Genomic DNA, 26256 nt, shown 5'->3' with positions numbered 1-26256 from the left:
AGTTCAAAAGCATCAGTTTTTCAGTGCTCAGCTTTCTTCACAGTCCAACTCTCACATCCATACATGACTACTGGGAAAACCATAGCCTTGACTAGATGGACCTTTGTTGACAAAGTAATGTCTCTGCTTTTCAATATGCTGTCTAGGTTGGTCATAATGTTCCTTCCAAGGAGAAAGCATCTTTTAATTTCATGGCTGCAGTCACCATCTGCAGAGATTTTGGAGCCCAGAAAAATAAAGTCAGCCACTGTTTCCTCATCTATTTGCCATAAAGGGATGGGACCAGATGCCATGATCTTAGTTTTCTGAATGTTGAGCTTTAAGCAAACTTTTTCACTCTCCTCTTTCACTTTCATCAAGAGGTTCTTTAGTTCTTCTTCACTTTCTGCCATAAGGGTGGTGTCATCTGCATATCTGAGGTTATTGATATTTCTCCCAGCAATCTTGATTCCAGCTTGTGCTTCATCCAGCCCAGTGTTTCTCATGATGTACTCTGCATATAAGTTAAATAAGCAGGGTGACAATATACAGCCTTGACGTACTCCTTTTCCTATCATAGCCATCACAGTCAACAGAAGTGTCTGAAATGCAGTACCTGGATGCAATCTCAAAAATGACAGAATGATCTCTGTTCATTTCCAAGGTAAACCATTCAATTTCACGGTAATACAAATCTATGCCCCAACCAATAACACTGAAGAAGATGAAGTTAAATGGTTCTATGAAGACCTACAAGACCTTTTAGAACTAACACCCCCAAAAGATGTCCTTTTCATTACAGGGGACTGGAATGCAAATGTAGGAAGTCAAGAAACACCTGGAGTAACAGGCAAATTTGGCCTTGGAGTACAGAAGGAAGCAGGGCAGAGGCTAAGAGAGTTCTGCCAAGAGAATGCACTGGTCATAGCAAATACCCTCTTCCAACAGCACAAGAGAAGACTCTACACATGGACATCACCAGATGGTCGATATCGAAATCAGATTGATTATATTCTTTGTAGCCAAAGATGGAGAAGCTCTATACAGTCAGCAAAACCAAGACCAGGAGCTGACTGTGGTTCAGATCATGAACTTCTTATTGCCAAATTCAGACTTAAATTGAAGAAAATGGAGAAAACCACTAGGCCATTCAAGTATGACCTAAATCAAATCCCTTATGACTATACAGTGGAAGTAAGAAATAGATTTAAGGAATTAGATCTGATAGACAGAGCGCTTGATGAACTATGGACAGAGGTTCCTGACACTGTACAGGAGACAGGGATCAAGACCATTCCCAAGAAAAAGAAATACAAAAAAGCAAAATGGCTGTCTGAGGAGGCCTTACAAATAGCTGTGAAAAGAAGAGAAGCGAAAAGCAAAGGAGAAAAGGAAAGATATTCCCATGTGAATGCAGAGTTCCAAAGAATAGCAAGGAGAGATAAGAAAGCCTTCCTCAGTGATCAATGTAAAGAAATAGAGGAAAACAATAGAATGGGAAAGACTAGAGATCTCTTCAAGAAAATTAGAGATACTAAGGGAATATTTCATGCAAAGACGGGCTCAATAAAGGACAGAAATGGTAGGGACCTAACAGAAGCAGAAGATATTAAGAAGAGGTAGCAAGAATACACAGAAGAACTATACAAAAAAGATCTTCATAACCCAAATAATCACAATGGTGTGATCACTCACCAAGAGCCAGACATTCTGGAATGTGAAGTCAAGCAGGCCTTAGAAAGCATCACTAGGATCAAAGCTGGTGGAGGTGATGGAATTCCAGTTGAGCTATCTCAAAAGATGATGCTATGAAAGTGCTGCACTCAATATGCCAGCAAATTTGGAAAACTCAGCAGTGGCCACAGGACTGGAAAAGGTCAGTTTTCATTCCTATCCCTAAGAAAGGCAATGCCAAAGAATGCTCAAACTACCGCACAATTGCACTCATCTCACATGCTAGTAAAGTAATGCTCAAAATTCTCCAAGCCAGGCTTCAGCAATTCGTGAACCGTGAACTTCCAGATGTTCAAGCTGGTTTTAGAAAAGGCAGAGGAAGCAGAGATCAAATTGCCAACATCTGCTGGATCATCAAAAAAGCAAGAGAGTTCCAGAAAACTATCTATTTCTGCTTTATTGAGTATGCCAAAGCCTTTGACTGTGTGGATCACAATAAACTGTGGAAAATTCTGAAAGAGATGGGAATACCAGACCACCTGACCTGCCTCTTGAGAAACCTATATGCAGGTCAGGAAGCAACAGTTAGAACTGGACATGGAACAACAGACTGGTTCCAAATAGGAAAAGGAGTACATCAAGGCTGTATATTCTCTACCACAGTGAGCGTGTTTCTTCTTGGGCATCTCAGGCGTGCTCTCCTCAGGACCTTTGCACTTACTGCTTCTCCTCTGTATGTTTTCTTGGCAGAAATGTTTGTCCTCCACGTCTCTGACTGGCTCCATTCCTCCTCTCTGTTTGTGTTTCTACTACCGCATTAGGAAGACCTTCCCTGACCACTCATTACTGGGAAAAAGTAATTCTGCCCATTACTCTTTCTCCTTACCTTGGTTCATTTCTCTTCACAGCAAGAGTTGTCCCATGGAGTTTATAAGGTTTGAAAAGATATTTAAAGATGTTTTAGTTTATTTGCTTTTTTTCACATTATGATTCCTCCATTAGAGCATGAAATCATGACAGCAGAAGTGATGTGTACGTTAAATAAACAGTTATTTAACACAGTTAATTTCTACATCCTCTGGGCTTAGAACAGTGTCTTGCATGAAGAAAGCCCTTAATAAATATTTGTTAAATAATTGTTGTGAATGTATGATTAAAAACAGGGTCTGACTGGAAAGTAAGAAGGCATGCCTATTCTCCTAGCTCATTAACTTATTTCTGATGATAATTTTACAAAAGCACTTTTTAAAATGTTTATTACAACCATGCCCTCTTAAGATGTCAACTTTGACAGACAGTTGGAAATAAACATTTTGCATTAATACAAACAAACAGAATATAAACGTCTTCCAACTGTATCATCATGTCACATATCTTCCCCTCTTCTAATTTAGTGGGCAACGAAGATACCACTGGCAGATGAGATTTTTTTGTTTTTTCTTCTTAATGACTGCCAGCTAGTAGAAGCAGGCTTGACTTCACCTCTTTAACTAGCTGAGTTGTCAACATCTTCTAGGCAAGGAGATACTGGAGCTAATAGATAATAACAATAATGATAAAAAGAAAACTAGTTAACATTAAATGAGAGCTTATTATGTGCCAGGCATGTGATAAGCATTTCATAAGCTTTACCTCCACCTGATGTGAAGAGCTGACTCATTTGAAAAGACCCAGATGCTGGGAAAGACTGAAGGCAGGAGGAGAAGGGGACAACAGAGGATGAGATGGTTGGATGGCATCACCGACTCAATGGACATGAGTTCGGGTGGACTCCGGGAGTTGGTGATTGACAGGGAGACCTGGCTTGCTTCGGTTCATGGGGCTGCAAAGAGTTGGACACGACTGAGTGACTGAACTGAACTAAACCTCATTTAAGCCTCATAAGAATTCTATGATATGTTCGATCTTAGAATTTCTCTAACCATAGATATGCTTAAATAATTTGCTTAAGGTCACCATTAACAATAAGATGGCAGAGTAGAAGGACATGCGCTCATCTTCTTCGAGAACACCAAATTTGCCACCTGCTGCTGAACAACAATCAACAGGAGTATGTTGGATCCCACCAAACATAGTCATCCCATGTCCAGGGGCAAAGGAGAAGCCCAAACAAGATGGTAGGAGGGGTGCAATCGCATTCAGAATCAAACCTCATACCTGCCAGAGTGCAAACAAAACCTCCAGGACCCAGGGAGAAGAGCAGTGACCCCCACAAGAGACTGAACCAGACCTGCCTCTGAGTGTTTGATGGTCTCCTGCAGAGGTCCGGGTCAGCAGTGGCCTCCTGCGGGAACAGGGGCTCTGACCGCGGCACGCTTGGGAGGCATGGCCTGTGGCCTAAGTCCTCGTGGAGGAGGTCACCATTAACTCCACTACAGAGCTGGAGAGCAGACGACCACAAACTGCAGAACAATTACACCAACGAAGTTCTCACACTGTTGCAAGAGCTTTAGGGCCCACAACAGACTTCCCAACCTGGGTATCTGACAAAGGGACTAGGAACCCCCAGGGAATTTGACTGAAGGCCAGTGGGACTTGATTTACAGAACTTCCATAGGACTGGGGAAACAGATTCTTGGAGGGCACAACAAAACCTTATGTGCACCAGGACCCAGGAGAAAGGAGCAATGACCCCACAAGGGACTGACCCAGACTTGCCTGTGGGTGTCCAGGAGTCTCCAGCAGAGGCATGGGTGGACAGGCAGGGGCACTGAATACAACAGTTCTGAGAGCCTCAGGGTGCTGGCATAAGTCCTTTTGAAGAGGCCAAACTACAGGGAGGGAACACAGTCCCACCCATCAGCAGAAAATTGGATTAAAGATTTACTGAGCATGGCCCCACCCACCAGTTTACCCCACAGCCAGGAAGTTTACCTCCTACCAGGAGGCTTCCACAAACCTCTTATCCTCATCCATTAGGGGGCAGACAGAAATAAAAACCACAATCACAGAAAACTAACCAAACTGATCACATGGATCATAGCCTTGTCTAACTCAATGGAACTATGAGCCAAGCCACGTAGGGCCACCCAAGACCGACAGGTCATGGTGGAGAGTTCTGACAAAACATGGTCCACTGGAGAAGGAAATGGCAAACCACTTCAGCAGTCTTGCCTGGAGAATCCGAAGAGCAGTATGAAAAGACAAAAAAGATATGACACTGAAAGATGAACTCCCCAGGTCAATAGGTGCTCAAAATGCTACTGGAAAAGAGCAGAGAAATAGCTCCAGAAGGAATGAAGAGGCTGAGCCAAAGCGGAAATAACACCCACATGTGGCTACAATGTCCACGTGTGGATGTGTCTGATGGTGAAATTAAAGTCCGATGCTGTAAGAACAATACTGTATAGGAAACTGGAATGTTAGGTCCATGAACCAAGGTAAACTGGAAGTGGTCAAACAGGAGATGGCCAGAGTGAAAATCGGCATTTTCGGAATCAGTGAACAAAAATGGACCAGAATGGGTAAATTTGATGCAGATGACCATTATATCTACTATTGTGGGCAAAAATCTCTGAGAAAAAATGGAGCAGCCCTCACAGTCAACAAAAGAGTTCAAAATGCAATACTTGGGTGCAATCTCAAAAACAACAGAATGATTTCTGTTCATTTCCAAGGCAAACCATTCAGTATCACACAAATGCAATACTACACCCCAACCACTAATGCCAAACAAGCTTAGTTGAACAGTTTTATGAAGACCTACATGACCTTCTAGAACTAACACCAAAAAAAAAGATGTCCTTTTCATCATAGGGGACTGGAATGCAAAAGTAGGAAGTCAAGAGATACCCGGAGGAACAGGCAAGTTTGCCCTTGGAGTACAAATTGAAGCAGGGCAAAGGCTAACAGAATTTTGCCAGAGGAATGCACTGGTCATAGAAAACACCCTCTTCTAACAACACAAGAGAAGACTCTACACATGGACATCACCAGATGGTCAACACTGAAATCAGACTGATTATACTCTTTGCAGCCAAAGATGGAAAAGCTCTATACAGTCAGCAAAAACAAGACTGGGAGCTGACTGTGGCTCAGATCATGAACTCCTTATTGCCAAATTCAGACTTAAATTGAAGAAAGTAGGGAAAACCACTAGGCCATTCAGGTATGACCTAAATCAAATACCTTACAATTATACAGTGAAAGTGACAAATAGATTCAAGGGATTAGATCTTATGGACAGAGGGCCTGAAGAACTGAGGACAGAGGTTCGTAACACTGTGCAGGAGGCAAGGATCAAAACCATCCCCAAGGGAAAGAAATGCAAAAAGGCAAACTGGCTGTCTGACGAGGCCTTGCAAATAGCTGAGAAAAGAAGAGAAGCTAAAGGCAAAGTAGAAAAGGAACGATATACCCATCTGAATGCAGCGTTCCAAAGAATAGCAAGGAGAGACAAGAAAGCCTTCCTAAGTGATCAATGCAAAGAAACAGGGGAAAACAATAGAATGGGAAAGACTAGTGATCTCTTCAATTAGAGATACCAAGGGGACATATCATGCAAAGATGAGCACAATAAAGGACAGAAACGGTATGGACCTCTCAACAGAAGATATTAAGAGGAAGTGGCAAGAATACACAGAAGAACTATACCAAAGAGATCTTAATGACCCAGATAATCATGATGGTGTGATCACTCATGTAGAGTCAGACATCTTGGAGTGTGAAGTCAAGTGGGTCTTAGGAAGCATCACTATGAACACAGCTAGTGAAGGCAATGGACTTCCAGCTGAGCTATTTCAAATCCTAAAAGATGATGCTATGAAAGTGCTGCACTCAATATGACAGCAAATCTGGAAAACTCAGCAGTGGCCACAGGACTGGAAAAGGTCAGTTTTCATTCCAATCCCAAAGAAAGGTAATGCCCAAAATGTCCAAACTACTGCACAAGTGCACTCACATCACATGCAAGCAAAGTAATGCTCAATTCTCCAAGCAAGGCTCCAACAGTACGTGAACTGAGAACTTCCAGATGTTCAAGCTGAATTTAGAAAAGGCAGAGGAACCAGAGATCAAATTGCCAACATCCGTTGGCTCACAGAAAAAGCAAGAAAATTCCAGAAAAACATATACTTCTGCTTTATTGACTATGCTAAAGCCTTTGACCATGTGGATCACAACAAACTGGAAAATTCTTAAAGAGATGGGAATACCAAATGACTTTACCTGCCTCTTGAGAAAACTGTATGCGGGTAAAGATGCAACAGTTAGAACCAGACATGGAACAACAGACTGATTTAAAATTGGAAAGGAGTACGTCAAGGCTATATATTGTCATCCTGCTTAATTAACTTACATGCAGAGTACATCATGAGAAAGGCCAGATTGTATGAAGCAAAAGCTGGAATCAAAATTTCCAGGAGAAATATCAATAACTTCAGATATGTGGATGACGCTATCCTTATGGCAGAAAGGGAAGAGGAACTAAAGAGCCTCTTGATGAAAGTGAAAGAGGAGAGTGAAAAAGTTGGCTTAAAGCTCAACATTCAGAAAAGTAAGATCATGGCATCTGGTCCCATCACTTCATGGGAAATAGATGGGGAAACAGTGGAAGCAGTGACAGACTTTTATTTTGGGGGGCTGCAGATGGTGACTGCAGCCATGAAATTAAAAGATGCTTGCTTCCTGGCAGAAAAGCTATGACCAACCTAGACAGCATATTAAAAAGCAGAAACATTACTTTGCTGCAAAGGTCCTTCTAGTCAAAGCTATGGCTTTTCCAGCGGTCTTGTATGGATGTGACGGTTGGACCATAAAGAATGCACGTTGAAGAACTGATGCTTTTGGACTGTGGTGTTGCAGAAGACTCTTGGGAGTCCCTTGGACTGTAAGGAGATCAAACTTGTTAATCCTAAAGGAAATCAACCCTGAATATTCATTGGAAGGACTGATGCTGAAGCGCCAATATTTTGGCCACCGGATGCAAAAAAAGTGACTCATTGGAAAAGACCCTGATGATGGGAAAGATTGAAGACAGGAGAGGAAGGGGATGACAGAGGATGAGATGGTCGGACGGTGTCACGGACTTGATGGACGTGAGTTTGAGCAAGCTCCAGGAGACGGTGAAGCACAGGGAAGCCTGGCGCGCTGCAGGCCACGGGGTGGCAAAGAGTCAGACACGACGGAGCGACTGAACAGCAGCAGTAACAACAAGGTCACCAAGTCAGAAAACGGCACAGAGCCAGGGCTCCAACTCGAGGGGTTCAGTCCAGGTTCTGAACCTTCAACCTGGATTACTCACTGGCCTCCGTGTGTATCATGAGCTGTAAGCACACACCTGATCAATCCCATCACACAATTCAGGGTGGAGAGCCAACCCCTTCTATCAAGGAGTTTATGTTTAACCACCTTATCCAAAGTCCTGACGATTCTGTGAACCTCAAATTCCCATTGGTAGGCCTAGAGAAGACATCCTTTTTGCTTATTTCATCATACTCACACTCCCCAATTTAAATACAGGAAGGTTGGGAAGGGTTTCTCAATCCTGACAATGTTTCCCACTGTCTTGGTTGTCCTGTTATACTTTTCCATATTCAAATAATCAACAGTGTTCACTTTTGTAATATACTGCAGTTTCAGAAGTGCTTTTCCATGCATTATCATGACAAACTTCTGAGTCAAGGAAGACAGGTGATATTATAATCATTTTTCAGATCGTAGTCATAATTACAAAGGTAGGAGGAAGAGTTAGATCCCTGACTTCCTCTCAAGATGAAAAAAATAAAATGAAACTGCTAGGTAGTTTCAAAGAAATGGATTAATGCAATACTGAAGTTGGAAGAGGTCCCAGAAGTCCTGTTTTTCATCCACCTCATTCTACAGATGAGGAAAAGAGTTCCAGAGAGAACTGCCCAAGGTCACAGAGGCACTGTCCAAACCGCACATAGAGGCCAAGATGTTTCAGTCCATTTCATGTCCCCTTACCACCTCATGTCACTTCAAGGATACAAATGTTATACTACGTGCACACACAAGGCTATTCAGTTCAGTTGCTCAGTCGTGTCTGACTCTGTAACCCCATGAACCGCAGCACGCCAGGCCTCCCTGTCCATCACCAACTCCCAGAGTTTACTCAAACTCATGTCCATCGAGTCGGTGATGCCATCCAACCATCTCATCCTCTGTCGTCCCCTTCTCCTCCTGCCCCCAATCCCTCCCAGCATCAGGGTCTTTTCCAATGAGTCAACTCTTCGCATGAGGTGGCCCAAGTACTGGAGTTTCAGCTTCAACATCAGTCCTTCCAATGAACGCCCAAGGACTGATTTCCTTTAGGATGGACTGGTTGGATCTCCTTGCAGTCCAAGGGACTCTCAAGAGTCTTCTCCAACACCACAGTTCAAAAGCATCAATTCTTTGGAGCTCATCTTTCTTCACAGTCCAACTCTCACAGCCATACATGACTGCTTGAAAAACCATAGCCCCGACTATGGTTTTGTTTGTTGGCAAAGTAATGTCTCTGCTTTTTAATATGCTATCTAGTTGGTCATAACTTTCCTTCCAAGGAGTAAGCATCTTTTAATTTCATGGCTGCAGTCACCATCTGCAGTGATTTTGGAGTCCAAAAAAATAAAGTCTGACACTATTTCCACTGTTTCCCCATCTATTGCCATGAAGTGATGGGACCAGATGCCATGATCTTAGTTTTCTGAATGTTGAGCTTTAAGCCAACTTTTTCCACACTCGTCTTTCACTTTAGAAGACCAGAAATTTCTCTAGCAGAAAAGCTCAAATCTCTCCAACTTCTAAATGGCTGTTACACAAGCCTGGCTGTGCACGACTTAAATGGAACACAAAATGAAACTTGCTGTAAAAAGAAAAAAGTGGCAAAGTTGCTAACTGGTCCCCAAAGTCATAAAGCAGCTAGACCATTACCTCAGCGCTATTTGATTTCTCATTGTTTTTATGAGAATTGCATGGGAATTTAAAACTGCACTGCCATTGTCTGGCTTCATGGCAGAAATCCCATCTCACCTCATCATCCTTCAGTCCCTGCCTTCCTGTGGGGGAAGATACCCTTTTCTACCAATTTTCCTCTCCCCTGGATGGTTACAACAAAAAATCAGGAGCTGCATTCAGGGAATGTGGCGTAACGGAAGCCCTGGCCTGGAGGATGGGGTCTCAAAGGCTGGGTCTCTACAACCATTCCTGCGGGGATCTAGCTGGCCTCACCCAGAGGAGCTGGTGAGCCATACAGGTAAGAGGAATCTGGGTATATTGACACAGAGAGGGTTAGCCCCACTGGGGGCAGGAGTGGGAGATGACGGACTGGAATGCCCAGGGATGGGTTCTGGGAACTAGAGCTGGTCTGGCAGAGCTGGTGCTGCAGGGATGCCTGAGAAGGCTGGGTCCAGGGGTAACTGGCCCCCACCTCCTCTCCACTTTCATTTCTCTTAAGATGAGGTTGAATTCTTGAGCACCTACTCCATGTGAGTACTAAATTTTAGTTATTTTGCTGAAACTTAATAGTGACTTAGAATCAGCTTAAGACTCGTGTAGTATATTTGGAAGAGTTTTAAGAAAAGAATGCTTTCTTTCTATGTAGGGACCACTGTGTGTATACGATGTAAGAATTGAATCCTCAGGGCTCCGTAAGATATACAATATAGGTGTTTTCTGTTCTGACAGAAAGACTGACATTTGAGCCTGCCTCAGGTCGGACAGCTGGGGAACCCTGGGCAGGACTGAATCCAAGAGGCCAGTGTTGCGATTCCTGAATGCTGTGGTACCCAACGAAGCCTGGGTCCTAGAAACCTGCACTGCCCTCCCCCCAGGCGCAGCTACGGCAGACAGGCAATTTACATTCGCATTTTGGGGTCAGCCGAGTGTAAACAGGGACCCCTTTCCCGCTTATACACCCACTGAAACTGCCTGCAGGGCGCAAGTCTGCTTTAATCCTATTCATAATATCAGCAAAAGTAAAACCCTTCTTTTTTTTCTTTTTGACACAGTGAAACAGACTGTTAAGTTTCCAAAAGGAAAAAGGTAATGAACAACAAAAACAAAAGATTATAAAATAAGTACCAGATCCAAAGAATGAGTTTCAAATATTCTTTTAGAAATCTCAGTAAAAGAAGGAAAGCATTTGGCCAATGCTCTCAGTCTCTCCTCCTGAGATAACCATGTGCAGAACGCGGCGTAAGGAAGGCTCCTGGCCCCGCTCTGTCCTGCTGCCGCTCAGCATCCTGGCTCTCCTGCCCCAGAGGGACCAGACTGCCTCAGTATCCAGCCCTTTCAAAGCAACACCAAACATGAAGTTAAAAAAGAAAACCTGTTTCTGTTTCAAAAGTCTTAGATGCCAGGGCCTTCTCTCCCTGTTCCATTCTACTCTCAGATTTATAGAGCAGAATCAATGAACAGATGAAGCAACCCTTTCCAGATTCAAGTTATCATCCATCCAACTCTGGCTGGAATCATGTGTTGATTCACTCAAGAGCGCCATCTCCCCCTTCTCCTCATGCCTTCTCTCTACTTTCCTCTATCCCAAACATGGACAGGAATATAAATATTGTGTAGGCTTACAATAACCATCACAGGCACACAAGAATGACCAGCTTAGGCAAAGTCTGGGTCATTCTATCAGAGTAACCACTTGGAATGAGACAGGTTTCAATCATATATGAGATCTGTATTGAAATTTTTCCTTAGATAAAGACAGCTGCTCATTTTTATCAAGAGTGGTCCTTACCACATAAATGTGGGCACTTCATGCTCTTTGGAACATCTGTGGCAAGCAAACTGTGCATCTAGATCTAAAAGAGTAACAGAAGTTAAAAAATGATCTCTGAACCTTCATGGAGATTTAAAGCAACATGAAAGGGCTCCTTTATGTGTGAAAGAAATGATAATTTTTAGTAGAAGATTTTAGCACATCTGACATTATAAGGAGAAAGTGCTAACTTTTTATTCTCTCTGAATGTCATTTTATTGAAATCTGCTTTATACCTAGTTTCAAGGGATTTTTTTTTTGCCAGATGATTTTTAAAAACTGAGTTACAAGGTGTGGCTGCTCTATTATTTAAAGATGTAACTTATTAACCTAATACCTCATAAACTGGACTGAATTCATATTTATGTGTTATATCAACATTTTAAAAACACACTGCTTTAATATAGTTCCCTATGGTTAAAGCATATATGATTATACAGGTGGCGTAACTCGGGAATAAGGACCCATTTCATACCACAATTTACAAAGCAGCAGCTATTCAAGTAATTCTCATTTCCTTATAACCTAAAACAACTTTTCTGTATTGCCGAGGACTTTTAGCAAATTCTGATTCAGGATGTTTAAGTCCTCGCTACCTTCCAGGCATTGTTTTAGACGCTTATATATAGTATTTCATTTATTTCTCCAGCTCACCTTGGAAGGTGGTTTTTATTATGCTCAACTCTCATAAGCTTGAGGGGCAATGAAACGTGAGGAAATTAGATGCTTTACCCAACATTTTAACAAATCTCTAGATACAAATCCAGATCTACCCCACAAACTCTCACCTTAGCTGGTCCACACGACAGTGGGTTTGTTTCATTTTACCATTTTCACTTGTCGATTACTGTATAACAAATAAAAATCACTGGCTTAAAAGAATCATTTTTCTCTTGAATCTGCAATTTGGGCAGGCTTTGGTCAGGAGACGGTCTCTGCTCCATACAGCATCCATCCCCTGGGCAGACTCTGTAGGTACGGGAGGGAGTCGGGGTGGAGGGGATGAAGACCTTCCAGGACAGCTCCTCCTCCTCGCCCACAAGACGGTGCACCACTCACTTGCTTAAGGGCTCTCTCCAAGGAAGTCTGTGAGAGCTCAGTCGCTCAGTCTTGTCCAACTCTTTGTGACCCCATGGACTGCAGCCTGCCAGACTCTTCCATCTGTGGGATTTTCCAAGTAAGAATACTGGAGTGGGTTGCCATTTCCTTCTCCAGGGGATCCTCCCAATCCAGGGATGGAACCTGTGTCTCCTGCATCTTCTGTATTGGTAGGCAGATTCTTTACTACTGAACAACTTGGGAAGCCTCCGAGGGTGACTGAGGTCTAAAGAACTGGTGCTTCAAGAGACAGAAAATAAAGGTGCCGGTTTCTAAGAGCCTGGACTCAGAAATTGGCATAGTGCCATTTTCTTCTGTACCCTATTGGTCAAAAACAGCACCCAGATTCAAAGAGAGAAGTCCATTTTCCACCTGTGAAGGGGAGGTATGCCAAAAAACTGGGAGACCAATGTGACAAGAATCTCACAGCCTCACACTTTATAAGATGCCTAGTTCAGAGTAATTTCATTAAATTATCAAATTCTTATTTTACAAAAGCTCTCATCCCCCTTGAGTTTGCAGATACATACTTACAGATGGTAGCTTCTCAGAGGTGGGAGCCTCTGGATCTTTCTACATTTCTCCTACATGTTCTTTTTTATTGTTCTCATAATTGATACTCTATATTCATTATTTGGGCTTCTGAACAGAGTGACCCTGGGCTTAAAAGGGAACTTTTAATTTTCATGTCTCTTCAGCGTTCTCATCATGTGCAACTGGACTAGTTTCCCCGCTTGCCCCTCCAATCCAGTTCAGAGGTCTCTTTCTTAGATTAGATACGTCCTGGCTTTTCCCTTTTAACTAAATTTGACCAGCTCATGCTTGACCGGGATATCAGATATGACAGTTTGATTCCAATTATTCCAACTGACCTTTGCACACAAACATCCCCCTCACAGTGCTCCTATTTCTGACAGTTGTGTTGGTCCTGCCTCTTAGATGGATGAGTCTAAAGAATAAAGGGAGCAGCATGGACCTCTTACTTCCTTGGAAACTGCACACCAACCACTTAGGAGTCTGGTCTATCCAATGCCTAGCCAATGAATATTTCAGCTGATGCTCAGAATAAAATCTGAAGGAAATATACTCAATGACAAGAAACTCTCTGAATGCCACGATACATAATGGGTCAGATTAAACATTATGAAGGACACCCTTTCAATTTTGTGATTTTATTTCTGAGTTAGACTTTGTAATCACTCTTGGAATAAGACACCTGACATCTGGGCTTTGCTCTCTGTTTCAAGTGTACCCATGTCAAAGACTTTAAAATACTCTGGAATGAAAATGAGATTTCAAGGAAGTATTTCCTTGGAAGTGGGTATTATTTCCTTTGAATTACATACACAGCTGCATTTTTTTTTTATTCTTTCATTAACTCAGTATTCAATTCAGTAGCTAAATTGTGTCTGACTCTTTGCAACCCCATGGACTGCAGCACACCAGGCCTCCCTGTCCATCACCAACTCCTGGAGTTTACTCAAGTCCATTGCATCAGTGATACCATCCATTTCATCCTCTGTCGTCACCTTCAACCTTTTCCAGCATCAGAGTCTTTTCAAATGAGTCAGTTCTTCATGTCAGGTGGCCAAACTATTGGAGTTTCAACTTCAACATCAGTCCTTCCATTTCCTTTAGGATGGACTGGTTGGATCTCCTTGTAGTCCAAGGGACTCTCAAGAGTCTCCTCCAACACCACAGTTCAAAAGCATCAATTCTTCGGTGCTCAGCTTTCTTTATAGTCCAACTCTCACACCCATACATGACTACTGGAGAAACCATAGCCTTGACTAGACAGACCTTTGTTGGCAAAGTAATGTTTCTGCTTTTTAATATGCTGTCTAGGTTGTTCATAACTTTCCTTCCAAGGAGTAAGCGTCTTTTAATTTCATGGCTGCAATCACCATCTGCAGTGATTTTGGAGCCCAGAAAAATAAAGTCTTACACTGTTTCCATTGCTTCCCCATCTATTTGCCATGAAGTGAAGGGACCGGATGCCATGATCTTAGTTTTCTGAATGCTGAGCTTTAAGCCAACTTTTTCATTCTCCTCTTTCACTTTCATCAAGAGGCTCTTTAATCCTTCTTCACTTTCTGCCATAAGGGTGGTGTCATCTGCATATCTGAGGTTCTTGATATTTCTCCCAGCAATCTTGATTCCAGTATTATACAAATCCTTTTCCTAATTATATAATAGCCAACATACTTTAATTTGTAGAATGAATTCTGTTTAATCACAGCAAAATTAGGATATAAGCTAAATCTCTGAAGAAGTGATAGCTATCTTTAAATTAAATTAATATAACCACACTTTTAGATTGTACGTAACTCAACACCTAGGATCTCTGTGAGCCATCTACTACAAGATTTACTTTTATTTAAACCATATGGCCATTAACAAAAAGACTTAAAAGAATTTGAGTTGAAAAGACCTATCAGCATACTTTGTCAAACCCAATTACTTTGTAGCTGAATTCCTGTTACTCTGTAGGAATTCCATCATTAGCCATTTTCAAAGGTGTTTGTGAGTTTGCACTTTTTCTTTTTAGTTGTCTATTGTGGCATATCAATGTACCCCAAAACTTAGTGATTTAAAACAAATTATTTCTAGACAGATAAAGTGACTTCTTCCAAAGCCTTGCTAAACACTTACCCCATGAAAGTATTCTGATATGCATATTTGCATGTAATTGCTGCTTTTACACTTAAGATATGTAACACCCTATTGCTCACTGTCTTCTCCTCTATTAAGATATTTCACAGTGATATAATTTGGGCTACACCAAACTAGATATCTAATTTAAATGATTCTGGTAACTGAAGGCTTCCACCATGTACGAATGTTAAAGTGGAAGTAAGTGAATATCTGTGTTAGGCAAGAAGCCCTTCTTCCCCTAACTGGAAGTTTCTTATGGAGTGGAAGGCCCCTGGCCTCTCTTTTCTGTCTCACTTACCCTCCTCAGAGCTCAGGTGGGAAGTTAAAAGGTGACTTATTTGACTGGAAAATGCAGGAAGAATAAAGCAGGGAAGTTTAACCCACCTGCTCACCCCTCTCCTTGGGGAATGGACCTGTTTGTCCTCAGAGAGTGGGGGTATGCTCCAGGCTCCGGGTTCTATGAAGCAGACCCTCCCCCTCCATTTACCCCCACACCAGTGTTGGGATGGAAGACTGTCTAATTCTGGTATTTAGTGTTAAGAAGTACAAAAATGCTCTGCGTTATCTTTATCACCAGCAGTGGTGATAATTTATCTCCTCTCTGCATAGCCTCTGGTCTTTTTTCCCTCATTTCAGAATCTGCAAGGTTTCAGAAAGGTGGGATTTACAGACTCACTGTCAAGCCTCAACAAATCATCATCGTCACAACTATTATTATTAGCAATGTTTGTTGAGCATTTGCTATGTGTCAGGTTATGAATTCACTACGTTTTCATGTATTATGTCATTTAACACAGTTATATCAAAGATATAACCTGGGGTTTCAGCAACTTTTATAGTTGGCCATCATGAAAACCTCTCCTGCCTGTGTGCACACGTCTCTCCCGACATGGTGAGATAGAATCTACTTCCTAACAATTTTTTTAAGATCCCTTTGACTCTGGTCTTACCTTAATGACTCACACAGATGGGATGCAGGGAAAGAGACGTTCTGGGACTTCCAAGCCCAGGCCTGAAGGGGCCTGGCAGCTTCCACTTCCTTTCTCTGGGAAAGCAATCCATACAATGAATCCAAATCTTGAGAAAAAGCTGGAGTGAGCAAGTCCTCACGGAGAAGCACAGAGGAGCCAGATGCAGGAGTGAGAAATGGTAAATCGCTGGTTTAAGTCACTGAGTTTTGGGGCAAGTTGATACACAGGCGTGCATGCTAAGTCGATTCAGTTATGTCTGACTGTGTGATCCTACGGACGGTAACCTGTCAGGCTCCTCTGTCCATGGGATTCTCCAGGCAAGAATACTGGAGCGGGCTGCTGTGCCATCCTCCAGGGGATCTTCTGGACCCAGGGCTCGAACCCATATCTCTTATGTCTTCTGCACTGGTAGGCAGGTTCTTTACCACTAGGGCCACCTGGGAAGCCCCCAGCTGATACACAGCATTAGACAACTGAAACAAAATATGAACTCGCAGACAATCTTTAAAATGGCAATTAACGTCATTGCTATGGTGTTACAAGAGTTTTAAAAAATCAGTAGATGATTTATTGAGCTTCACAGGTGACTCAGGGGTAAAGAATCCACCTGCAATGCAGGAGACTCTGATTTGATCCCTGATTTGGGAAGATCTCCTGGAGGAGGGTATGGCAACCCACTCCAGAATTCTTACCTGGATAATCCCACAGACAGAGGAGCCTGGCAGGCTACAGTCCACAGGGTCGCAAAAAGTCAGGTAAGACTGAAGTGGCTGAACATGCACACAGCATGCACAGATGATGTGTTAAACCATAAAGTCATAATCTATTTGTATACAAAGTACCTATATGACCCAATGTTGGAGTGGATTGCCATTCCCTTCTACAGAGAATCTTCCCAACCCAGGGATGGAACCTGGGTCTCCTGCATTGCAGGCGGATTCTTCACTGTCTGAGCCACCAAGGAGGTCCTATTAAATCATAAAGTCACGATCTACTTGTATACAGAGTACCTATATGGCCCAAGCCACATTTTCCATTAAATGTCATTCTAAATGAGCCAGTTCCAAAGGACAAACAATACCATCACCTCAATCCATCAGTTCCACTCTTATTCAAAAGGAGAAAAGCTCTTTGTGGAATAATCAAGATTATCCCTCTTTATTCCCTGTAGAGATCTCACCACCTCGTTGCCTCAGGTTCAACTATCCTGTAAAGTCTCCACATCCTGGCTCTACTCCTTCCTCTGGGGAGCCCTCCCAAACCCCCATCATTCCTGAGCCCCAAGCTGGCTTACTCCTCGCTGTCTTTTCACTGCTCTGCTCAGATTTTAGCTCCGTGCTCATCACATGTATTTTTATCATTCACGTAAATTCTGTGAGAACAGAGACCTGGCCTGTTTTGTTCCTGTTGTATTCTTAGCACCAGAACAGCACCCATAGGGAGTGGGTGCTCTGTGAACACCTCCTGGCTGTGGAAGCGAACGAGTGCATCTGCCTGCTTCCTGCCAGATACTGTTTCTTGGGGTTAAGGATCCATTACCATGCCTTTCACCCTCTCCCTCGGGGCACAGCGGCTGGAAGCCTAGAGGTTCCTGGTCACAGCTGTTGCCAGGGTTCACACGTGATCCCACTCGGCCAGGGGGACACACGTGTGAGACATCTGGAGAGCTGGGGGAGCCGAGAGGTTCTTCTGTCACCAGCTGTGGTGGCTGACACGCAGGTTCAGCAGATAAGGGTACTCATAGAAACCAGTCAGCCACCCAGCCCCCGCGGTGCAGACTGGCAGAGGCTTCTACATTCTCCGGTCCTCTGGGTGGCAGCTTTGGCCATGTGACCTAAATGCCCAATAGTGGCCCTGACTTTCACTTCTCTGACCCTTACAATGTTTGGGGGGAAACATCTAGTTCCTGAACATATCTGGAATGGCCTTCATTTTTACTGCTGAGTTCTGACTGATGCCTTGGCAGATGGCATTCCTTAAGGGCAGGAGATACCTTGCTCCTCTTGGCACCTCCATATCCACATGGCATCTGGATCGCAGTGGAAACTTAAAGAGAATAATAGCAAATAATGCTTAACAAGTGTCCAGCACTGTTCTAAGTGCTTTACATCTATTAGCTTACTTCATCTACTCAGTAAGCCTCGTAGGCAGTGTTCTCTTTCAGAGATTACGAAGCTGAGAACAAAGAAGTTAAACAACTTGCTTAAGAAATCACTTCATTAAATGGTGGATTGAGGAAGAGTAAATCCCAGGTAGTCTGGCTCTCAAGTCTGTTATTGTTGTTTAGTCCTAAGTCATGTCCAACTTTTGTGACCCCATGGACTATAGCCCGCCAGGCTCCTCTGTCCATGGGAATTCCAAGGCAAGGATACTGGAGTGGGTTGCCATTTCCACCTCCAAAGGATCTTCCCAGCCCAGGGATTGAACCCCCATCTCCTACTTGGCAGGTGGATTCTTTACCACTCAGCCACCTGTATTCTCTCCTGCCTGAAAAATGTTTGCTGAAGGACTGGAAGATTCAACTATTAAAAATTTAGAACTCATTTATTATAAACATCCTGTGTGCATTTATTGTAAAATAGCAGTTTGCAATATTCTCATTTAAGACTCTTATTTTTGAAAGATGTTTCAGCCTATCAAAAGCGTGTGTGTGTGTGTATACACACACACTTCTTGTTGTGCCTAACTGTATTTTTTCCAATAACTCATAAAACAATGAAAAAAATTAGGGAGCTTGGAAATTAGCATTGTAGGAAAGGAAAGAAGAACAATGGTAAATAACATTCATAAGTTTCTTGGGGTTTTCTTGATGCGTATCGTTCTGCCTCTTGTCTGAGGGCACAAGTTAGGGTCAATGGCCACTGGTTGCAGCAACTGTAGGGAATACATCTCTTGTTATTGTGGCTTCTGCCAACTGGAGAATAAGGTTTCCCACGTAAGATTCCAAAGGAATGGGGAAGAGGGCTCTGCAGTGAAGAATCCACCTGCTGATGCAGAGACACGGGTTTGATCCCTAGTCCTGGAAGATGCCATGTGCCCTGGAGCAGCTAAGCTCGTGCACCAGAACTGCTGAAATACACAATTAATGAGCCCAGGTGTTGCAGGTGCTGACGCCCGAACACCCTAGAGCCCATGCTCTGCAATGAGAGACGCCACCGCCACGAGAGGCCCGCACATCACAACTACAGAGTAGTCCCTACTCACCCCAGTGAGAGAAAAGCAATGCAGCAATGAAGACCCAGCAGAGCCAAAAATAAATAAAATTACTTTTAAAAAAGAATTGGGGAAGAGAGTCAAAGATGCAAAGACAAGTCAAGTAGAAAACTAGGTGGGAATGGGCTCAGGATCTGATCATTAACACTGTGCAAAACCTTCAAAGATGACCGGTGCACATATCCGTGGTGGGGGGCGGTGGGTGGTGAACAAAAAAAAGGCATTAGAGATAGCTTTGTCTCCACTCCAGATGTCTCTTGGCATACAGAGGGATCCACCAGTAACCCTGAATAGGACCGGCATTTATCCCTCAGGGAGAAGTGTCTTTATCTGATGGCTGCATTTGGAAGGAAAATTTGGGCACAAATAACCCAGCCCCTTCTTTCTCTCTTGTAAGTAAAACTGTCATTCTCAGCTCCTTCACGTCAGACACTTTTGGGGGTCAGCTCTGTCCACGGTGGGGGACGGGAGAGTCTGGGCTTTGTCCATTACTGTAGTGACTTAGTCTGTACAATTCTGAGGCTCAGTACTGGGAAGCCCACTTGCCTGAAGTTAAAAGCTATATTTCCCAATAAAGATCCATAGCCCTTATCTGAAATGACAAAATCCAAGAATCGAAACCAAATTTTTCCTTAATTCATTTGGCAGCAAAACCTGAAGGGACCTGACTCCTGGTGGCAAAACTCAACCTTACCGAATATGAAGCCACTTATAGTCCTTATTACCCCACTTAGAGCTTTGTGTCCAATATAGCAGCCAAGAGTCACACGAGTCTATCCAAATTTAAGTCAGTTACTATGAAATGACATGAAAAATTCAGATTCTTACCCATACTAGCCAAGTTTCAAAAGCTCAATAGCCATATGTAACTAGTGCTCTCACATAGGATAAAACAGATAAAGACCCTCAGCAATGCAGAAAGTTCTACTGTATAGCACTTAGTCATGTTCTCTTATAAACACATTCATATCTGGTTATAGGATATTAGTAACAAACAACATATGTACCATTTCTGCCCTAAATCTAAAAAATGTGGAATTGCAAAATCACATCTGGCCCAAAGGATCACAGATAAGGAATACTGGCCTGCTTCAGCTTTTATTAGTAACAAAGGCAATATTTTGGTTTTTCTTCAGCTTTACATTTTACCTATTACTGACTGAAGGGCTGTGTCCCCCAAAGTTCACATGTTCAAGTCCTAACCCCCAATGTGATGATATTTTGGGGTGAAGCCTTTGGGAGATAGTTAGATGAAGTAATAAGATGGGATTCTTAGCCTTAGAAGAGACATAAAAGCTCGCTCTTTCTACCACATGAGGACGAGGCAGACACTGGAGAGAGAAAGCCGCAAGCCAAGGGGCATCAAGGATCGGCAGGAAAGCAGAAAGAGGCAGAGAAAGGTTCTTCCCCAGAGCCTTCCGTCGGAGCACAACCCTGCCAACAGCTTGATTTCAGGCTCCAGACTTCAGAACCACAAGACTAGAGATTTGTGTTATTTAAAGCCCATTCTGTGGTAATTTGTTATGGCAACCCTAGGAAATTGACAGAGCATTGGTACCAGCAAGTGGTGTGCTGGAGAAGCAACGCTGGGACAGGGTAGAGGCTGGAAGACTTCTGAGGCGTGCACTAGAAAAAGCCAAGAATGCATGAGGGACTGATAAAGGGGACTCTGGTAAGAGCTCAGAAAAAGGAGAGTTGGAGTGACAGCTATTCAGAGAACACATAAATAATCAGCAGCAGACTATGGATGACAAAGGCCTTCTGCTGACTCCCAGACAAGAAATGAGGAACATGTTTTGGACAATGGAGGAAAAGTGATTGTTACAACATAGCAAAGAACTTGGCGGAACAGTAGTCTAGTGTTTTGTGGAAGACAGAAAGAACCAATGAAAGGGATAGTTAGCTAAAGAGGTTTTTAAGAAAGTTTTGCAGGAGTACCTTGGTTAGTTTACAGTAAAATGAGAAAGAAAGATGAACTGAGGAAGTAATTTTGTTAAGTAAAAGGGAATCAGAACTTGATGATCTTGAAAACTCTCAGCCTATCCATATTGCAAAAATATGTGGAGGTATGCTCTGAAAAGAACAATAAGGGTGTGGTCACACAACCATTTGGTAAAGAAATAAGGATGGGTGTGAACCCTGGACCCCTCCCCCAGCAGAAGCACGGCCAGTGTGAACTGGTGGAGACAGGATGACAGAAAGGAAGGCTGGCAGACCTACAGGACTGGACCACAGGGCTGCTGCCTGTGAACATGTGTTATTCTTCAAGACAGAGGAAGAATGACCCCAAAGATTCAGAGAGCATCAGGGCTGCTTCCCTGGTTTCAAACCTGACGGATGGCATCACCTGGAGTTCAGTAGGAGAGGTGGCCTCTGCCTAAAGCCTTGGGGGCAGGGCCTCCTGGGCCTTTGGTGGGTGACTCCTTCCCTGCAAAGACGTAAGAGGCGAGACAAACACTCCAGTGGGTCCAGAAGGCAAAGCATCAATCCAAAAAGGATTATTCCAGAGCCGCAAGACCTAATGGTATTTGCCTTGCTGGGTTTGGGACTTGCATGGAACCCTTCATCCCTTCTTTCCTACTGCTCTAGTTTCTCCCTTCTGGAATGAGAAACTATATCCTACACCTGGCGCCTCATCGTATATTTGGAAGGACATAACTCATCTAACAGCCTCACAGCTGGAGGGGAATTTTGTTTCAGGATGAATCCTATCTGGAGTCTCAGCCACGAATCATTTAGATGACACTTTGGGCTTTAGAGTTAATGCTACTGTTTGCAGCTTTGGGATGGAATAATGTACTTGGTGTGCAAAGAGGACATGAATTTGAGGGATCAGGGGCAAAGCGGTATGACTTGAATGTTTGTCCCCGCCCCTCCCCCCAGTTCATATGGTGAAGCCCTGACCCCCAATTTGATATCTGGAAGTGAGGCCTTTGGGAGGTAATCAGGTTTAGCTGAGATCATGAAAGTGGGGTCCCCAATATGAGATTAATGTCCTTGTATGAAAAGGAGCCTTGGGTAAGACTTGAAGCAGAGAAGAGTATTATTTAACAGGCCTCTCAAATTTCAATCATAGGGAGAGAACTGTGAAGGCTCCTCTCCTCCACATATTCGTGGACAATTCAATTCAGAATAATCACTCTGGAGAATTTTTATGTTTTAGAATCACTGTTCCAAGGAGGTATAAGTGCCATTCTGGCAGAGAGACAGTGACTAAATGACTAGAAAAATTCCAAGGATTAATAAAGATGCCACAGATGGGATAGCTACATTGGTGGGAGGTGGGAGTAGATGAGATCCAAAACCCATCCACGTAGGAGAACTGGGGACAGTTACAGCCTCCCTCACGCTGGTTCTTATCCAGTGTCTATCACACGGCGAGGACAAGTCAGATGTAGATATACTTCTGAACAGGAATATGTCCATTAGAGTTCAAAAAATCTTGAAATTTTCTTGAATGCTTGTAAAGCTACCTTTTCATGGGGGTACAGTGGGTCAGGGCAACCATGGTGCCTTCCTGATACTCAGCTTCTTGCGGCCATCAGGCTTCAAGAGGAAGACCAAAATTATTGACTACAGCCAGCTGATTTTCTTGTCCATGTGGGTGTACATATTTATAGAAATTGGACATGAATCTAGGCTGGGCCAAAGAGTACCCTGCAGGCTCTGGCTTATTTCATTCTGCTACATGAATTCAGGCAACTAGTTTAACCTGGTGCCTCTGTTTTCTCATCTGTAAAATAGGAAGAACACCCTCTGGTCCACCACCCTTTGATGGTATTTGGCACCAAAAACTGAATGAGCCAATCTGTGTTCTAAAGACATGTATTATTTTAAGTACTGATAGGGAAATTCCATACAAGCCTTGTAAAGCAATCAAAGGGAGACCCTTGCTGGATTCTTAAAAGTACTGCTATGAGCTCACAGAGACGCTTTTATTTAGAGCATAAATTGGATTTCTGCTGGTAAAGGAAAGCATGAGATAATATTCTCTGTCTTAATTTGACAGTGGAGAGGCTCTTGAGTATTAGCCAGCAATCTAATACTGGATCACACCAAAACACAACCATTTGCTTACTGAGTCATATCCATAAAGATCTTGCAGTAAAGTGCTGTCTTGGACAGAGCATTTATGGAGATTGCAAAGCCTCATGTTCAGGCTCTAAAAAAAAAATACCCATCTCCATCTTTTCTATTTAATATACCCTGGGCTCTCCTTTTGGGATAAAACTTGAAGTCCTGCCCCTACTGTAATTTCTCAGGGTAAGATTCACATTTCTGGTCTTTTAAGATAAATCTGCAAGTTGCCAGCTCAGTGACCAGTAGGCAAGATCCACCCCTCCCTCTTGTTTGCTGTCCTAAGATTAATACACAGTAAAGCTTCTATTGCAAGAAACTGCGGAATTAACAGAATCACGTGTACAGGCTTAAGAAAAATAGCATTAATCCTGAATATTAATTCAGCACTAATCTTACTTGATAAAAATTCACTATCAATGATGTTTATCCTAGAATTGTTTTTACAAATTTAAAGAAAGGTAAACTATTGATGACATTAACAGAGTTTCATTGTACTTTAAAATCAACTTGTTTAAAGAAAAATGTTACTTAATTGGTTTTACATCAGCACATTGGAACTTGCCTCATGAGAGGTTTTTTTTTTTTTTTTTTTTTTTTTTTTTTTTAAGCTCAGGAAAACGAAATTTTCTCAAAAACTTTAAAATGGTTTTAGCCATATTTTTTAAAACAACACCGAAACACTTAAGTTGCAGATCTTCTTAGGTCCTTCAACAGGTTGCACTGCTCCACAGTTTTCTTTTTCCAGATTTAAGTAAAAAATCCTTTCAGACATATTTCAAATGACAGGAATTTTAAACAATGTACCGCAGCTTCCCTGAAGCCTCCTTAATTATTGAGTTCTGTGAAACTCAGTTGTAAGCTGATAAACGACCATTCACACCCTCTCTGAAAAGGGCACAGCCTTTCTAATACTCATCACTGCGGGTTATCTATATGATTCTTTTCCCAATCCTCTTGTAATTCGGACTTCACCCGAAATTGCCGCTAGTGTTTTTTGAAACAACTTTTTGAAAGCTATTTTTTTATTGGTCTTCTGAATGCTTTTCACAAGCAAACAGAGCCTTGGGCTTTCACAAATGATGATTCTGTCCAATGACTGAATAACTTTTTTTTTTCCTCTTTACTTCTTTGTCAGACCCAAGGCTTGAAAGAGTGCAGCAAAAGTAAGTTTCTGGTATCAAATGTCTATTTAAGTCTTCTATAATTTCACCTTAGGGTCAAACATTTATTTTTCTAGAAAAGAGCAAGTTACAGTTTTATCGGGCCCAAGTCAAATGCATCCTACCTTTTCTTCACTTACTGAGATTAAAAGTTAACATTTAGGACTGAGAACAGAAAGGCAGAGATGAGCATGAGCGAGAAGCTACGCAGGGCTCAGTCGCTGTGATTCGTGAATGCAATAAATCAACAAGTTTTCTTTTAAAAGCCACCAGGTGCCCAGCCCTCAGCAGGAACACGACTGAGAAGGCCAAGTTCTAGACCGGGACGATGCAGCCCAAGACCCAACCGTAGGGATGAGCTCATCCCGAACGCTCCACCTCGAAGCCAGCACCGGGCTGAGCGCCAGCCTGTTTCGGGACCGCACGGCACATTTCCCCAAGATCTCCGCAGATCTTGGGTTCGCAAGGGTCTCCTCCGACCCTCAAGACCAAAGGCGGGAGGCGAGGCTCAGAGAACCCACGCTCCCACTTCGCCTCGGCCTGAACAACTGGCTAAGGAGGAAGCCCCCATTCAGGGATCTGCCGTGGGGCCGAGAAAAATCTACTATCGGAGAAGAAACCGCTGAAGGAAAGAAAAACGAGGTGGGGGGTGGGGTGGCAGGATGAAGCTTCCAGAAGCGCCTGTTAATTTCTCCGATATTTCCTAGACCGACCGGCAGAAATAATGCAGGGGGCGAGAAATGGACGTCTTGGGCAAAGTCAGCAGGCAGAAGAAATGAGCGAGGGAAGGAGAAAAGTGATTCAAACCAAATTCCCACGCGATCAGGGCAGCCTCGGCACGGTGGAGAGAAAGGGAGCGCGGGGACACCCGGGGCAGCCGCCCGTGCCCTGGCACCTTCTCGGCTCCCGCCGCGCAGACGGACAAGAGCAAGCGAGGCACTCACCTTCGGGGTTGGCGCTGATGAAGACCCGGACGCTACGGCCGGCGGGCACCAGGTGAGAAGGCAGGGCGGTGAGGTTCCCGGAGAAAGCCGCCCGCCGGAGCGCGGAGTCCCGGGGACAGGGCAGCTTGGTGCCCGCGCCGGCCGGCCACATCGCCCTTAGGGAGGAACAGATGCCGACTCCTGCTCTAGGGTTCCTGCCCGCGGCTCCGCGGAACGGCTGGGTCGATTCCCGCAGGCGGCGCCGCTCAGAGCCGCTCCGAACCCGAGGGGCCGCGGGAGAGCTCCGTGGCGCACACCACCGGCCGGCGGAGAGAGGCCATATGGACCCGCCGGCTCCTCCCGCCGCCGCCTCCGGCCCCTCTGGGCGTTCGCCTTCGCTCGCGGCCCCGGCTTAGCGCAGTAGCAGGCGGCAGCTGGAGGTCAGCGTGGCGGCGGCTACGCGCGCGGCGCCCCTTTGCGCCGGGAAGCGCCCGCGCCGGTCGCCGAGCCCGCGGCCATCTACCCGCCCGCGCCCGTTGCGGGAGGAGGGGGCGGACAGCGCGGCCGGGATGGAGCAGGCGAGTAGAGCGGACCAAACTTTATCTACAAAAGGCGTCTGGAGTTTACCGCCAGCTGCCTCCAGCGGGGCGCAGGAACACCCCGCGACTTAATTAAAGGGCGGCTGGGGCGCCGGGGTCTCGGGCCGCTAGGGATCTCCCGGGCTTCTCTGAAGGCGAGCCCGCGCGCTCCTAGTTGCGTGCTCAGTGGAGGACGAGAAATTAGCTCGGGGTTTCTGC

General features: G+C 44.0%; 1 protein-coding gene across 1 annotated transcript in view; it reads right to left on the bottom strand.

The window, feature by feature from the left end:
- NWD2 (NACHT and WD repeat domain containing 2) overlaps positions 1-25631 on the bottom strand; it is a 209393-nt gene extending 183762 nt beyond the window's left edge. Inside the window, exon 1 of the mRNA XM_061164782.1 lies at positions 25481-25631. Within this exon, the coding sequence (XP_061020765.1) occupies positions 25481-25631 (151 nt within the window). The remainder of the gene's footprint in view (positions 1-25480) is intronic.
- Between the last annotated feature and the right edge of the window lie 625 nt (positions 25632-26256).

The sequence above is a fragment of the Dama dama genome, chromosome 17, assembly GCF_033118175.1.
Source record: "Dama dama isolate Ldn47 chromosome 17, ASM3311817v1, whole genome shotgun sequence".
NCBI classification, from domain to species: domain Eukaryota; kingdom Metazoa; phylum Chordata; class Mammalia; order Artiodactyla; family Cervidae; genus Dama; species Dama dama.
This window is presented reverse-complemented; position numbering and strand designations above follow the sequence as displayed.